Raw genomic sequence first — 13,433 nt, 5'->3', positions numbered from 1 at the left:
GGCTCTTTAAGAAATGAAACGAAGGGACCAATAAAGATGACAGCTTCAAATTATTTGAAAGGAGAGAGAAACGTGGATTCTGAAATGCTATCTTACAACAAGAAAGCTGCAGTTAGCCAAGCATCACTGACACGCAGCTGATCCCACAGTGTGGAACTCAACGGTTTTACTGTTGAGTAAACAGGGAGAGCAGCTGGAATTCCACAGACGAAGGACGAGGGGGCGAAAGAGCAAGCCTTTACACGCCACAGCGTTAAGCTTCTGCCGGCGTCTCTCCCTCAGAGGCTTCACGACGGCTCACGGCCACGGAGACCACGGGTCTGAAACGGACAGGGCCCCTCCCTCGAAAAGCTCCCGCTCATGTTCCCGGACTGGGGTTCCACCTTCTCCACCACTCGTGTTCCCGGACTGGGGTTCGACTTTCTCTCAAGGTGCAAGTGGGACCAAGTCAGATCGGGACCACGGTACAGAATGGGACACTCCCCTAGGAGCTGAGAAGAGATGACGAGACTACCCGGTCAGGGGCAGAGAAGACCAACATAACCCAAGTGGGACACATACCTTTTTAGTAGGGTGGACGTGTTTCTCTTTGCAGGAAGGGTCCGCGGAGAAAACTTCCGAGGGTGACATACTAGCGCTTTTGGGGTCTGCTGATGAAGCAACCGTCTTTAGGTTTATCATGGAAGTAACGTTTTTAGGGGCCGGTGGCCGTTCTGTAGATAATGTCTGCCGAACAACATAACCCATTGGTGTCCAAGATAACTCTGCTCAAAGATAACCAAAATCGTTGAACAATCTCAACAGTAAAATAAAAAGACTCAGAAACTGCAAACACGTCATCATGTGAGGCGACTACTCAGGCGTAATTACACTCAGACTAGAGCTCTAAACCTTCTCCCGGAGACGACCGTACTCACTAAGCTCTCTTCCTGGAGCGGGCTGAATTCACTTGTGAGCCTAGGTGCTCTGCCCAGAAACCGGATTTCCAACTTGGGGGTGCAGGTGGGGACACAAACTGTAGTTCTGATTAAAAACTACTCCACAGTTAAGTCCATACGGTAAACACACGAGATCAACGAGGCAAAGAGGAAATCTTGGCTCTGACCTCGAAATGGACCTTTAACACCACAGGTCAAAGATCACGGATCTGAGCCACCACGGTAACTGGGATTTCTTGCTTTTTAGGTCTCAGGCCTAAGTACGGCAATGCCGCTCCTCAGGCGCCCACCAGACTCTGTGCGGGCACAACAGGCGCCAGGCAGGCCGTGGCTCCCCCCCACCCCCGCCCCCGCCCCGAGGACGCCAGACTGAGCCGCACGCCATCCGAGTCACCTCTTAAGTGAAAGCCATTACTGAACCACACACGTCCCAGACGTGAGAAACGTAAAAACGTCTTCGGTCAGGACAAGCTCCTTAGACAAACCGAAGGCAGAATTACTGAACTCTTCGTGAATGTCACTTCTGGGACAGGCCGGCAGCTCTCAGTGGGGTCTGAGGCTCCCAAGACCCCGGCAGGGCCCACGGGGTCAGAACCGTCGCCCCGACACACACAGCGGCCCCGTGCCTCCCCGCGCACTCTCCTCCGGGCCACGGCCGGGCTTCCGGACAGCGGGGAGCTGGCTCAGCCCGCCCAACGGCCCGACGCTGAGGCCGAGCCGCGGGGAGCCGGTGGTCGGTGGAGAGCTGCGCAAGCGTAAAACGAGACTGCTCTCCTCACCGCGGGGTTTTCATCTTGAAAACGTTATTTTTCACAAAAATACACTATGTTAACAGATACCGGGGGACCGGGGTTACTTGTAAGGGAATGACTATTTTGAACCGAGAATACTGCCGATCCGGACAGCGGGCACACACAGCAGCTCCCCGGGGCTGGAGGGGTCATGAGGGGTCGTAAGGGGTCCTGGAGCCAGAACCTCGGAGAACCACCGGGGCAGGTGATCGTTCAGGAAGCAGGTGTTCCTGAGTCCATATAACGTCTCACTTCATCGGACACGCTGGACGCATCTCTCTAGAATTCTCCGCTCCCGCTTCACAGCCCCACGCGCAGACACGGGGGGCTTGGGGCTGGCGTCCGCCTCCCGCCCCCACGAGGTCTCCGGGACGGCGTCCGAAGGGGCCCCGGCAGCCGAGGCCCGGGACCCGACGGAGGCCGCGGCCGCTCTTACCTCTGGCGCACGAGGAGGGCCCGGCTGCGGCGCCGGCGGCCACGGACTCGGCCGCGCTCGGGCTTCTCGCCGCTCCTTCACCCTAAAAGGCAAACCGGCATTTTCCTGCTGTTGCAAAGTGAAAGCAATCGCTTCATTTCTAAATACGGCGGCCCCTGCCGTTCTTAAAATCTGCAAGATACGCGCGAATGAAAAATTCCAGATAAGTGAGGCACCTGGGTGGCTCTGTTAGGCATCTGACTCTTGGTTTTCGGCTCAGGCCACGATCTTATGGTTTGTGAGTTCGAGCCCTGCCTCCGGCTCCGCGCTGACAGTGCTGAGCCTGCTCGGGATTCTCTCTCTCTTCCTCTCTCTCTCTGCCCCTTCTGCACTCTCACGCTCAGTCTCTCTCAAAATAAATAAACTTAAAATGTATTTTTTTTTTTTTTTTTTTTTTTTACAAATCCAAATAAATAATAAGTGCGAAATGCCAAACCTCACTCCTGTCAGGAGAAGCCGCCCGCCGAGCTCAGCTGAGCCCCCAGAGCTCCCTTCGCTGCCAGGCGACAAACACCTGTGCCTTGCTTTTACGTGCACCCAGTAAGGGGATCGCAGCACACGTACCACACCCCTTGTAAAAGACCAGTGTGACACGACTTCCGCGCCAGCACACACGTGCCCACACCGCCTGCGGCCGGGGGCCCCCGAGAGAAGGTGGAAGCCACGGTTCCCCACACCCAAAGTCCACCCGAAGGCCCAGAGACAACCAATGTACGTCTTGTAACCCACACACCCTTCCGTAAAGCCAAAAAGGGCCACACACGGAGCACGAGGCAGCAGGCGACACGGGGGCAGGTGGGCACACGAAGACTGCCAGGTGACAGGCAGTGCTCAAGGCAAAAGCTAAGTGACACATTCAAATCTGAATGGGTTTAAAATAAATTCTAAAGCTCATATCCTTCAAAAATTTTCCCACTTTGCCATTTCATTAAATCTGAGCCCAGTAATAAAAAATAAAATTACTTAAACACAACCTGTTCTTCTAATAAATAGAACTTACACACTCACCGAGGCCAATGAAACACCAGAAACAGCTTTCAAGAACAATCATGTAAATTACACATATCAATAAAGATTCAGCGCCACCGGTTTTCACAAAATACTTATGACAAGGAAAAATGCCCAAAGTTTTAAAAACTCAAACATGGGTGCCTGGGTGGCTCACTTAAGCATCCGACTCGTGATTTTGGCTCAGGTCATGATCTGTTTGTGAGTTCAAGCCCCGAGTTGGGCTCTGTGCTGACAGAGCGGAGTCTGCTTGGGATGCTCTCTCTCTGCCTTCCCCCGCTCTTTCAAATTGAGGGGAATCCCCTTAGTTCCCACAACGTTCCATTAAAAAAAGATTTAAATGCTTAACACAGTTTTCTCTTGTACAACTTCAGACAAATACAGATGTTGAGCAACCTGAGGGTTGGGGTGCTCACCCCTGGAGTTCAGTTAAAAATCCACATGTTAACTCTGGACTCCCCCCAAAACTTAATTACTAATAATAGCCTACTATTGACCGGAAGCATTATTATCGACCACATGAAGGGTTAACACGCACATCCCACATTAAGCTGTATTCTTATGACGAAGAGAGCTGGAGACAAGAGAACATTTTAGAGAATTACAACGAAAAGAAAATAAGTTTACAGTACTGTACTGATTTTATCAAGAAAGAAAAAAAAAAAAACTCCACAACTAAGTGGAGTTCAAACCTGTGTTGTTCAAGGTTAACTGTTTTTTTCTTGTGTTTAAAGATCTACTACTAAGGAAAATCTTCCTTCTAGAAGGAAAAATTTTAAACTCCACATGTAATTTGAGTGTGAACACGTCACAAGGCCGTGAGTCTGTAAATGTCCTGACACAGCACGTGTGCCTCACTTCGTCCAGATCCGCAGTGCTCAAGCAGGAGCAGGTGACCACGGCAGAACGTGTCAGACCCTACCCACTGCGGCCCTCCCCGGAGCCCTGTCCCACTTCCTAGAGTGCTCACGGGCTCGGATACGCACAGAGCAGCGGTGATGCAGACAGGGCCCCTGGACGCTCAGCTATCACACACACCCAGCCGGGGCCACACCAAGCGGAGAGCCTTGTACATGAGGCGGCCAGCCGGCCCTCCCTGTCACGGCTGAGCCACCCGAAAGCGCCGCGGTGCGACAGGGACAGGGGCCACGTGGGGGAACAGTGGCTCTTCTGCCCGCCTCGGCACCCAAGAGCGTATGAGGAAGCAGAATGCCCGCTCCACTCAAGGGGGAAGCGGACGGGGGAGTCACCCCCTTCCTGGTGTCCGTTCTCCTGGCCTTCCCGCCCTCCACAACAGATATTTGTCACAAGCCGTCTTAGGAACTACTGACCTGATCATGTTTTTCCTGGAACCTGGATGAACTCAAACCATGAGACCGAATGTGGAACACGGCATATTTTAAAGTCACTAAGCGGCAAACAAAACACACTTCCAGCCATCATTCTGCAGAGTCTGCGGACTCATCAGCGAGAGGTACGGGTCAAAGGCCAGAAAAAATCGGAAGCTACTCCCTGCAGTCCGAGATACTACTGTTTGACTACAACGACTTCTGTCGGTACCGCTAAGCAAGCTGCCCAATGCCACGCTGGCGCAGATGCTCTCGAGGAGCCGTGTGGGCAGTGGGACGCTCACCAGAACCGAGCGCAGCTGCAGCAGCAGGCAGCAAACACAGAGCGGCTAACTAGGGGATTCTTCTAGAACAGCAGCTGCACTCGGGGCCGCAGCCCGCACAGAAGGTCCTCTGGCGACCCGCACACCAAGACCCACTGCCCGTGACAGCCACACGGGGGCGACGGGGGAAGAGGAATGGAACGGAGAGGAGGCCCCACACTCACCTCTGCTGTCCCCGCGGCGGGTTCCCCCACCTCTCCCAGGAGAGAGAGGTCGGCTGAGGCGGAGCGCAGAGGCCCCCACCGGGGCTGCTTCCGTGTCTCTGCGATCTCCCTGTTCTCTGGACCCTGCAGTTCAGGAAAATCCATCCTGGTAAATTCAAACTCTGGTTTGGAGGCAGATGCACTTTTCTCGATGATTCTGGATCTCCTGTCCGTTCGTCTGTGATAACCATCTGTGTTTGCAGAATGAAAAGCGGGGTAAAGATGGAGGGGCCGTGCGCTGACCCGCACGCACGCTTCAACTGCACAGCAGGAAGTCTACTGCGGCTGACGCAGCGACGCGGCACCGTCCAAACGCCCTCGCTTTTGCTAGTGTTGCCCACCTGCGTGACGGTGGAAAATGGAAGGGAGCGCAGGGGCCAGCTGCTCTGGCCGGACCAACGGGCAGAAACAAGCAAAGCACACCGCAAACGTCGGGCGCAGTTCTAAAGCCAATGAACGAGTTCCCTCAATCTCATTATGCTGCACCTATAGAGTTCTGAAAATTTACAGGGAGGCCAACCATTTTCTTTTCAGTGTCAAATCTTCCACACTAGAGAGGAATTTTGAAACACAGCAAGTAAAATTAAACTTGGAACCTCTTTCCCATTTTTCTCCTTCCAAAACAGATGAATCCTAACGTGGGCTGCGACACTACGAAGCCCCTACATTCAATCATGAGACCAGAGTCATTACGGTTAACTGTTCAACTTCCCTTTCACGTTCCCACGTGCCAAATGGTTTTGGAGTAAAGTCAACACAAAGAGAAAAGTTTGTATACCAAGTAAAGTAAGTTACACATGTAAAGAAGTTGACCGTTCCCAGAAAATAAAGCTACTACAAAGGCTTTAACTCTTGGGATGCCCAGGTGGCTCCGTCAGTTGAGCATTCAACTCTTGGTTTTCCGCTCAGGTCATGATCTCACAGTTTGGGGAGTTCAAGCCCCGCGTCGGACTCTGCTCTGGCAGCGTGGAGCCTGCTTGGGATTCTCTCTCTGTTCCTCCCTTCTTCCCTCCCTCTCTCTCTCTCAGCCCTTCCCCTACTCATGCTGTCTCTTTCTCAAAATAAACTTAAAAAAAAAAAGACTTTGACTCTATATAAATAAGCCATTTAACTGCACTGGTACATGATTTACAGGAAAAAGCACCACGCAGAATCGCTAACTTTCGGCCACAGCCTGGAACAGCAGTTTCCAAGGCCAGAGTAGACATGTCCCCTGGGTAACTACACCGCCCAGGTCTGCTACTGCTCTTGATGGGATGTAAGCAGGAAACTCTCCCACCTACTAAAAAGCGTCCCACATGAACAGTAGAGAAGCGACTTCAAGAACGAACACGGTCAAACACAGTAGAGGATGTGGCTGCAATCTGCTTAAGGACATGTTCCGAGGCCTGTGGTGTCACCTACTCGCCAAGTGGGTTCTTGCACAGGAAAGGGCACATCATGGAGCCTCCCCAACAACAGGTCCTTCCCCAGGGGGAGAGGCCTCCAGGATCCCACAGGAGCCCACTGGCCTCTGCTCTTCTCAGCGAGCATGCTCGCAGGAACCGGTGTACAAAGGACAGTGGCGTTTCTGGGGCGAACGGGGTAGGACGATATAACATCAGAGAGTCTGTCACCACCACCTGATTTCAAATTAGCATCTGCGAGAATGTAAGTAGGATGTGAGCCTCTACCTGATTTTAGATCAGATGGCAGAGATCCGTCAGCCTTCTTGCTATCAAACTTTTGTTCATCATACGTTTTTTTCTGCAGGAAAAATTAAAAAGTTAACATGAATTAAGGAAACCTACCCTCATATAAAAGGCTTAAAATTGCAAATCTGTAACTATTCACAACTCAACCATTTCAAAAAAGCTTAAGCAAAAATCAATTCTTAAAGACACAAAAGTGATAAGCGACACTTAAGTATCACGTGAGAATCGACCAACTCTGTGTCTTAAACGCGCAAGCAGCCGACACACCACGGCACCTGCGAACCTTAAACACAGTTCTTGTGCCTTGAGGGAGAGCGCACACCTGCTCGCTCCGTGGCTTCGCGGTCTGAAATGCTCGGTAACAGCCGGGGTGGCCGTAAGCATACGGGGCGCCGGGCACCGGGCACACGCGCGGTGTAGACTCCACGGGGTAAGGAGAGTAGCTGCACGGATGGACAGCGAGCTCAGAGGACAGATACTGAGGTGGAAAAGCTGAAGCTCCAAAGGCCACATCTTCAGTGTAGAGTTTCTGCCTAGATAAAAAGGGCAAATTTAGTGACAGATTTCGTACCACAAACCAAGGAGCACTTCTGGACTAGACACATTTCAACTTCTCACTACTGTTGAGGTCATTTGTTCTAGCACTGAAAGATCTGTAATAGCCAAATAAAACCTCCCAGCATTTCTTTCTTGCCCTGTAAGGACAGATGCGGACCCAGTCCTACGTGCTCGCAGCAGCGCTGAGGCATCCGTGACCGGACTGTGTCACACGTGAGGCAAAGCCCAGGGACGCCCCAGCTCCTCACTCCCAGGGGGTCAAATGCTGGGGCAAGACTCCCACAGCCACGCTGGCCAGCAGGGCCATCCAGACCACTCTCCCTGCAGAGGGGCCTCTAACAGGCCCTGCCGCCCAAACCCATCTGCCAGCCCCACCCAGAACCTGCAGGCAAATGGTGGCCCAGGAGCTGCAACCCTGCCAACGACATGGGCACCAGACGCCCCATCTGCTCGGGCTGCCGAAATGTGACTTAACGCTGACTCTTAGCAAACGTGGTTTTCAGCCAGGGGTTTCAACCACCTTGCAGTGAAAGCCGAACAACGGCGAAATGCTACGCAGAAGAGTTAAGACACAAAACAGGACCTTCTGAATCCCACAAATAAGCACCAGATGTGTCTGTGACTTCCCAGAGCTGCAACTTTTCTGGTGGAAAATCAGTGAAATCCCAGAGTGTGCGGGGCCACTGAAAGGCGGGAAAATCAGAGCTGACGAGGACACACCTGCATCACCTCCTCGCTGTTCAACAGCCAGAAGGTTCAAGCACGGGTTCTGCTCTGCTGCAAGGAGGAGCCTGCACTGCAGGAGAAGGGAGTCACCGCCCAGGTGACAAGGCTAGACCTGCTATACACTTACCAGAATGTTCACTACATTCACGCCCACACGGTACCTAACTGTGGACAGCCTGCTATCACAGTCTATGAACCCACGACATTTTATAGTAAGCTCAGACCCTGTAAAATCGTCCACTAATTCTAGCAATTAACTACTCCTCGTGTACCTGCCTCTGTGCACCTAGTCTAGTGCTGTTCTCTGCAAAGAAAAAGATTCAAAGCTTCATCCCACTATGCTAACTCTAGATGCAAATCCGTTTTATTTTATCTGAAGCTCAGAAAATCTAATAGGGAGCAGATAAAAGTGAAGAATCTGTTCTTCAGAAGAGAACACGGGCAAAGAAGACGGGTTGACAGCAAAAAAAATAGTAAAAAAGATGACGGCCCAAGTCCCAAAACAGGATAAATGAGAAGAGTGATGAAACAGGTAAAGAAGAAAAAGGGACGCAGGATCCGGTGGTTTTGAAGGCTGTGGTCATCCAGAAAATGTCCATCCAGGAGTCCAGAGACCTTGGTCCGGGTCCCGCCTCTGCTCACAATCTAGTCCCACTTTGCACAGGTCACCATTGGTCTTTCTTCCCACCGGAAAGTTGGTATTTTTCCTTCCAATCCAAGCCCAGTACAATTACGCGCAGAGAGCACCACATAATAAGATGTCACAGAGACATCCATGGCATCTGTTGGGGCTTCAAATGGCTGTGTGTAAAACTCCAGTTGCTACAAACTGCCCAGATGACCCTAAACCACAGAACACACCTCCCTCACGCCCATCGTCCCATCCCACCCCCCGCCTTTACACTGGCAGTGCTTCTACAGCTGGTCTGCCCCCCCTCCCCCAGTCCCCATGCTCACACGATCCCCACTGAGCTCCCTGCCCCGTCCCTACCAACAGTCCCGAGTCTCCAGGACACCCTTCCTGCAAGCCCGGTCGCCTCCTCGCCGTGCCATCTTCGGGGTCTGGCCCTCTGTCACATCACTTGAACAGCTCCACTGGTCCCATCCCACCTTCCAAAAGCTTGTCCATGGAGGGTGCTCCCCTGCACTTTCCCTCCTCTCCAGCCAGACTTGGGAGCCCACACCTGTCCTCCTTCCCCCCAAGACCTCACCCGCACCTGCAGGCCCTTACCCTCGCCAACTCCGGGCCCTGCTCTCCCACCTACAGGCTGTCCCACCGAATGGCTCACTCTTCCCCAAGTGGCACTGGAGCACCAAGCTGTACAGCTAGTCCCCAAGCAGCCCCTCTTCCCACCCACACCCCCAGGAGAGACCCCACCACTGTGCACGCATTCAGCCAGAAATCACCACAGCCTCTCTCCCACCAACACCCACACGGACCACTGAAGACTGTTCTCCTTGCAGCAGGGCTCCCCGTATTTTCTTCTCTAGCTTCGGTGCCTGCAACCCAGTCAAAGCCTTCAAGCCCCTCTCCCTCTGAGTAGAACAAGAATCCAGGAGTGAGCATAACAACACCATTTAAAACACAACCAACAGTTCCCTACCTCCTGCCTAAACCATGCAGGCTTCTCCCAAGCCCTACACCTGCTCCTTTGTCCTTGATGGTCGTGCAAAGTCTTGCCCCCAGTCCCTGCAGTCGGGCCAGGATGTGTCGGGCTCCAGCCACCGCTCCAGCCACCCGACAGACCTGAGCCACACTCTGTCCAGGACTACAGGTTCTCACTGCTGAGAGATTTTAACTTAAAAGCACTCACATATGGGGCACCTGGGTGGTTCAGCCGGGTAAGCATCCGACTCCTGATCTCATCTCAGGTCTTGATCTCAGGATCATGAGTTTGAGCCCCTCAATGGACTCCACACAGGGCGTGGAGCCTACTTAAAAAAAAAAAAAAAAAAAAAAAAGGAAAAAGCACCCACATCTCACAGCATACTGCAACACACTGAAAGGCTCAACACTTGCCGACATCACAGCAGCTTTGGGGACTATGCATGAGCACAGGTCAGGACAGACTCTAACTCTGGTCTGGGCACTACCTACCTGAATAACTTTGAACACGTTTCTAGCCTCGGTTTCTCAGGTGTAGAAAGAACGTTACACTTCCCCGCCACCCATGGGTTGGGACAGGAGTATGGAAACAAGTTCCTTATGGAAAATGCTATCCTTATTTTCATCAGAGGAAATCCCCATTTACAAAAAATCTGTCTCATGCAAAGACTTCTTACCTCCATGAGAACAGACTAGATAATCAGTTCTCAAATATGTGTATCCCCATTTTGTCCCCTTCAAAGGCCCCTGTCTTTCCTGACCCCGCCCCTCTGATTTTGTGCCTTTGTCCTTGTTTTTTTCTCAGGAAGGAATACTGTCAGCCAATCTTTTCCTTGCTTATAAAGAACTTAAAAAAAAAAAAAAATCAAAGCTAAAAAAGGACAAGACATTAAGAAACTTCATTTTTAAACTTAGCAATCCTATAAGCCTCAATTTCATCTCCATTCATGCCACTGCCAGAACATTACTTTAGCTGCAGGAATGTTTTCCACCTTTATTTTGGGTAACTGGAATCCCACCCAGTACATGGCTTCGAATCCTTGCCACTGAGTGAAATATATCTCCTACTTTATCTTGTGAACCACCTAAGGTATGGAACACCTCAAACGTGATCCATGCCAACCTTCCCTTTACAAAGGATGAAATTACAACGGAAAACCTGGGTATTCCTACCCTAGCACATACAGGTAGAACCTCCAACTCTGTCAAAAAAATACAACCTAGGGGCGCCTGGGTGGCTCAGTCGGTTGAGAGTCCGACTTCGGCTCAGGTCATGATCTCGCAGCCTGTGAGTTCGAGCCCTGCGTCGGGCTCTGTGCTGACACCTCAGAGCCTGGAGCCTGCTTCGGATTCTGTGTCTCCCTCTCTCTCTGCCCCTCCCCCGCTCATACTGTCTCTGTCAAAAATAAACATTAAAAAAAACACAACCTAAGTACATCAGACAACTTGATAATTTTATTATTTATTCCAATCTTCATCTTTGGGAATACCACTGTAGAATTTATATGAAGTTTAAACTATTTTCAATCATACTATGCAGACATGGAAAAGAAACAAGTATGACCCACATTAAAGGAGTGTAAAGACAATTCTCACATAAAGGGGATGCATACCTTACAAGTAAAATCTACAAGTACTCTACGGAACAACACAAAACGTTTAATACATATTTTTCTAAACTCAGCTAATAACAGAAATCTTTAAGTATTTTCTAAATACCTAAAGAATGAAATCTCAAGAAGGAAAAGGAAAACTTAAAAAACAACATAAGCCTCCTTTCAACTCAAACGTAGAAGAATTTTATAACCCAAACTCGAAGAATCCTTCTCCCCAGGACGCTTATAAAGAAAAATGGTTCAAGCAAAACTCAACAATTTCCAAAGTACTATCCACACAAAGCAGCAGCCATGTTTGAGAGTCCCCACTCCTCCCCAAGCATGATTTTAAAATGTTAAACTCTAGGGGCACCTGGGTGGCACAGTCAGTTAAGGGTCCGACTTCAGCCAGGTCACGATGTCACGGTCCGTGAGTTCGAGCCCCGAGTCGGGCTCTGGGCTGATGGCTCGGAGCCTGGAGCCTGTTTCCGATTCTGTGTCTCCCTCTCTCTCTGCCCCTCCCCCGTTCATGCTCTGTCTCTCTCTGTCCCAAAAATAAATAAAAAACGTTGAAAAAAAAAATTAAAAAAAAAAAAAAATAAATAAATAAAATAAAATGTTAAACTCTAAACCCAAAGAGCAGGCTTCTTTGTCTGGGCTTTTGTCTGCCGCCCATTCCCTCTCCCATCAGATACCTGATATAGTTTCAAACCCTATGCACAAATGATCCCTGAAATTAAGTTTCCTACTAACGAATGCAACGTAATCCCCATACTTTCTTTGCCCCAAATGATGGCATGAGTGTGGAGAAAGGAAGGGAGAGTTGAGGTTTCCGTCTTGATGCAGGGCACAGTTAGGTGGTGCCACTGGCTCAGACCCTTCTCGGCTGAGGAGCATCCTCCAGTCTTTCGAGAACTTTAAACAGGTTAGGTGCGGTATATTTCGAAGTCTAACCTCCCTCCATTGGGTCCCCAGGTACCACAAGACATTGAGAAGGGTACGTACTCAGGCCCCGGCAGCTCCTGAGCACACGGATAATACGGGGCTGCACAGCTAGGGAACACACGAGCTTCCGAAGACTCTGACCACACCACATTGAGCCCAGCAAACTTGGGGACAAACGGTTTCACATCTGCTGACAACTTGATGCCCTGAGGGGAAAAAAAGGGGGAGGGGTGGTTAACTACAGACATTCTGAGGCAAGCCAAACGTGAACCAAAAAAACCCAAGAAAGCGGCTCGCTTCTAGCAGCCCCAGAAACGCTAATCCCAGTACCGTCCGTTGTTCAAATACCTCGCGCTCATAAAAATAATAATTTGTTCGCTAACAACTTCTCCCCCAACGCTTTTTATATTAAAAAAAAAAGTATTCTACCAAATATTACAAAGGGCGGGGAGCGCAGGCAGTGAGAGCGGAAATAAAATCCCATCCAGAACACGTAGTGAGGACAATTGACAGCGCCCCCTTCGCTCCCACCCGCAGTGCGGGGATTCCGACCTCTCTCCGCCTGAGTCCGGGAGAACCCACAACCGCCCGCCAGCGGCCAACGGAAACACAAACGCACCGCGCAAGTTTACCTCCACCGAATGTCTCAAAAGTTACATAAAACCGTTGCTTTTCGCTCGGCGAACCATTAAGAGCTGTCTTGTGGGGACGCAGAGGCAGGCTTTGCTAGAAATCGTCCTAGCGTCCCACACCCTTGGGACTTGGACGTAAAACCCGCTCTTTCGGTTTCTTGAAGCGCACTAACATTGACTTCCGCGGCCGCGCTTACAAAGCACACTCTTCCCTTCGCGGCGGGCCGGCGGCGGCTACCGCTCCGGCACACGTTCGCACCGCTACTGGAAGCCGGCCGCTCCCCTCCACGAGCGCGGCGAGGCGGCGCGGGGTCGCCTCCCCCGGGCACCCGGACGGCCTCCCTCCAGGGGCCGCGTCCTCCCCCGCTTAGGAGGCCGCCCCGCCGCCCCAGTGCGGGGCGCCGTCCTCACCTCGCCCGCGGGCTCCCGCGGCCCCTCCGACGCCATGGCGCACGGCTCGGGGGAGACCCTGCCCTGGAGGCCAGCAGCCGCCCCGTCGGCTGGTGGCACGGACGCGCTGCGCTCCTCCTCCCCGCTTTTCCGCCTTCGGAGAGGACGCCGGGAAGTGCGTCACAGAAACGCGCCCGGCC

At 51.7% G+C, this 13,433-nt stretch overlaps 1 protein-coding gene across 4 annotated transcripts in view; it reads right to left on the bottom strand.

Annotated features, from left to right (window-relative positions):
• SECISBP2 (SECIS binding protein 2) overlaps positions 1-13,380 on the bottom strand; it is a 39,535-nt gene extending 26,155 nt beyond the window's left edge. For 2 of the 4 annotated variants that reach the window (XM_049640856.1, XM_049640924.1), the window contains exons 1-5: positions 13,255-13,380; positions 12,272-12,417; positions 7,104-7,314; positions 6,761-6,833; positions 5,049-5,278 (exon numbers count right to left, since the gene is read on the bottom strand). In XM_049640856.1, the coding sequence (XP_049496813.1) occupies positions 5,049-5,278; positions 6,761-6,833; positions 7,104-7,314; positions 12,272-12,417; positions 13,255-13,290 (696 nt within the window). In that variant the 5' untranslated portion in view covers positions 13,291-13,380. Of the gene's footprint in view, positions 1-561; positions 765-2,165; positions 2,337-5,048; positions 5,279-6,760; positions 6,834-7,103; positions 7,315-12,271; positions 12,418-13,254 lie in introns of all 4 variants that reach the window. The other 2 variants (XM_049640700.1, XM_049640777.1) reach the window with 2 other exon arrangements.
• Positions 13,381-13,433: the final 53 nt, after the last annotated feature.

The sequence above is a fragment of the Panthera uncia genome, chromosome D4 (assembly GCF_023721935.1).
Source record: "Panthera uncia isolate 11264 chromosome D4, Puncia_PCG_1.0, whole genome shotgun sequence".
In the NCBI taxonomy this organism is placed as follows: domain Eukaryota; kingdom Metazoa; phylum Chordata; class Mammalia; order Carnivora; family Felidae; genus Panthera; species Panthera uncia.
This window is presented reverse-complemented; position numbering and strand designations above follow the sequence as displayed.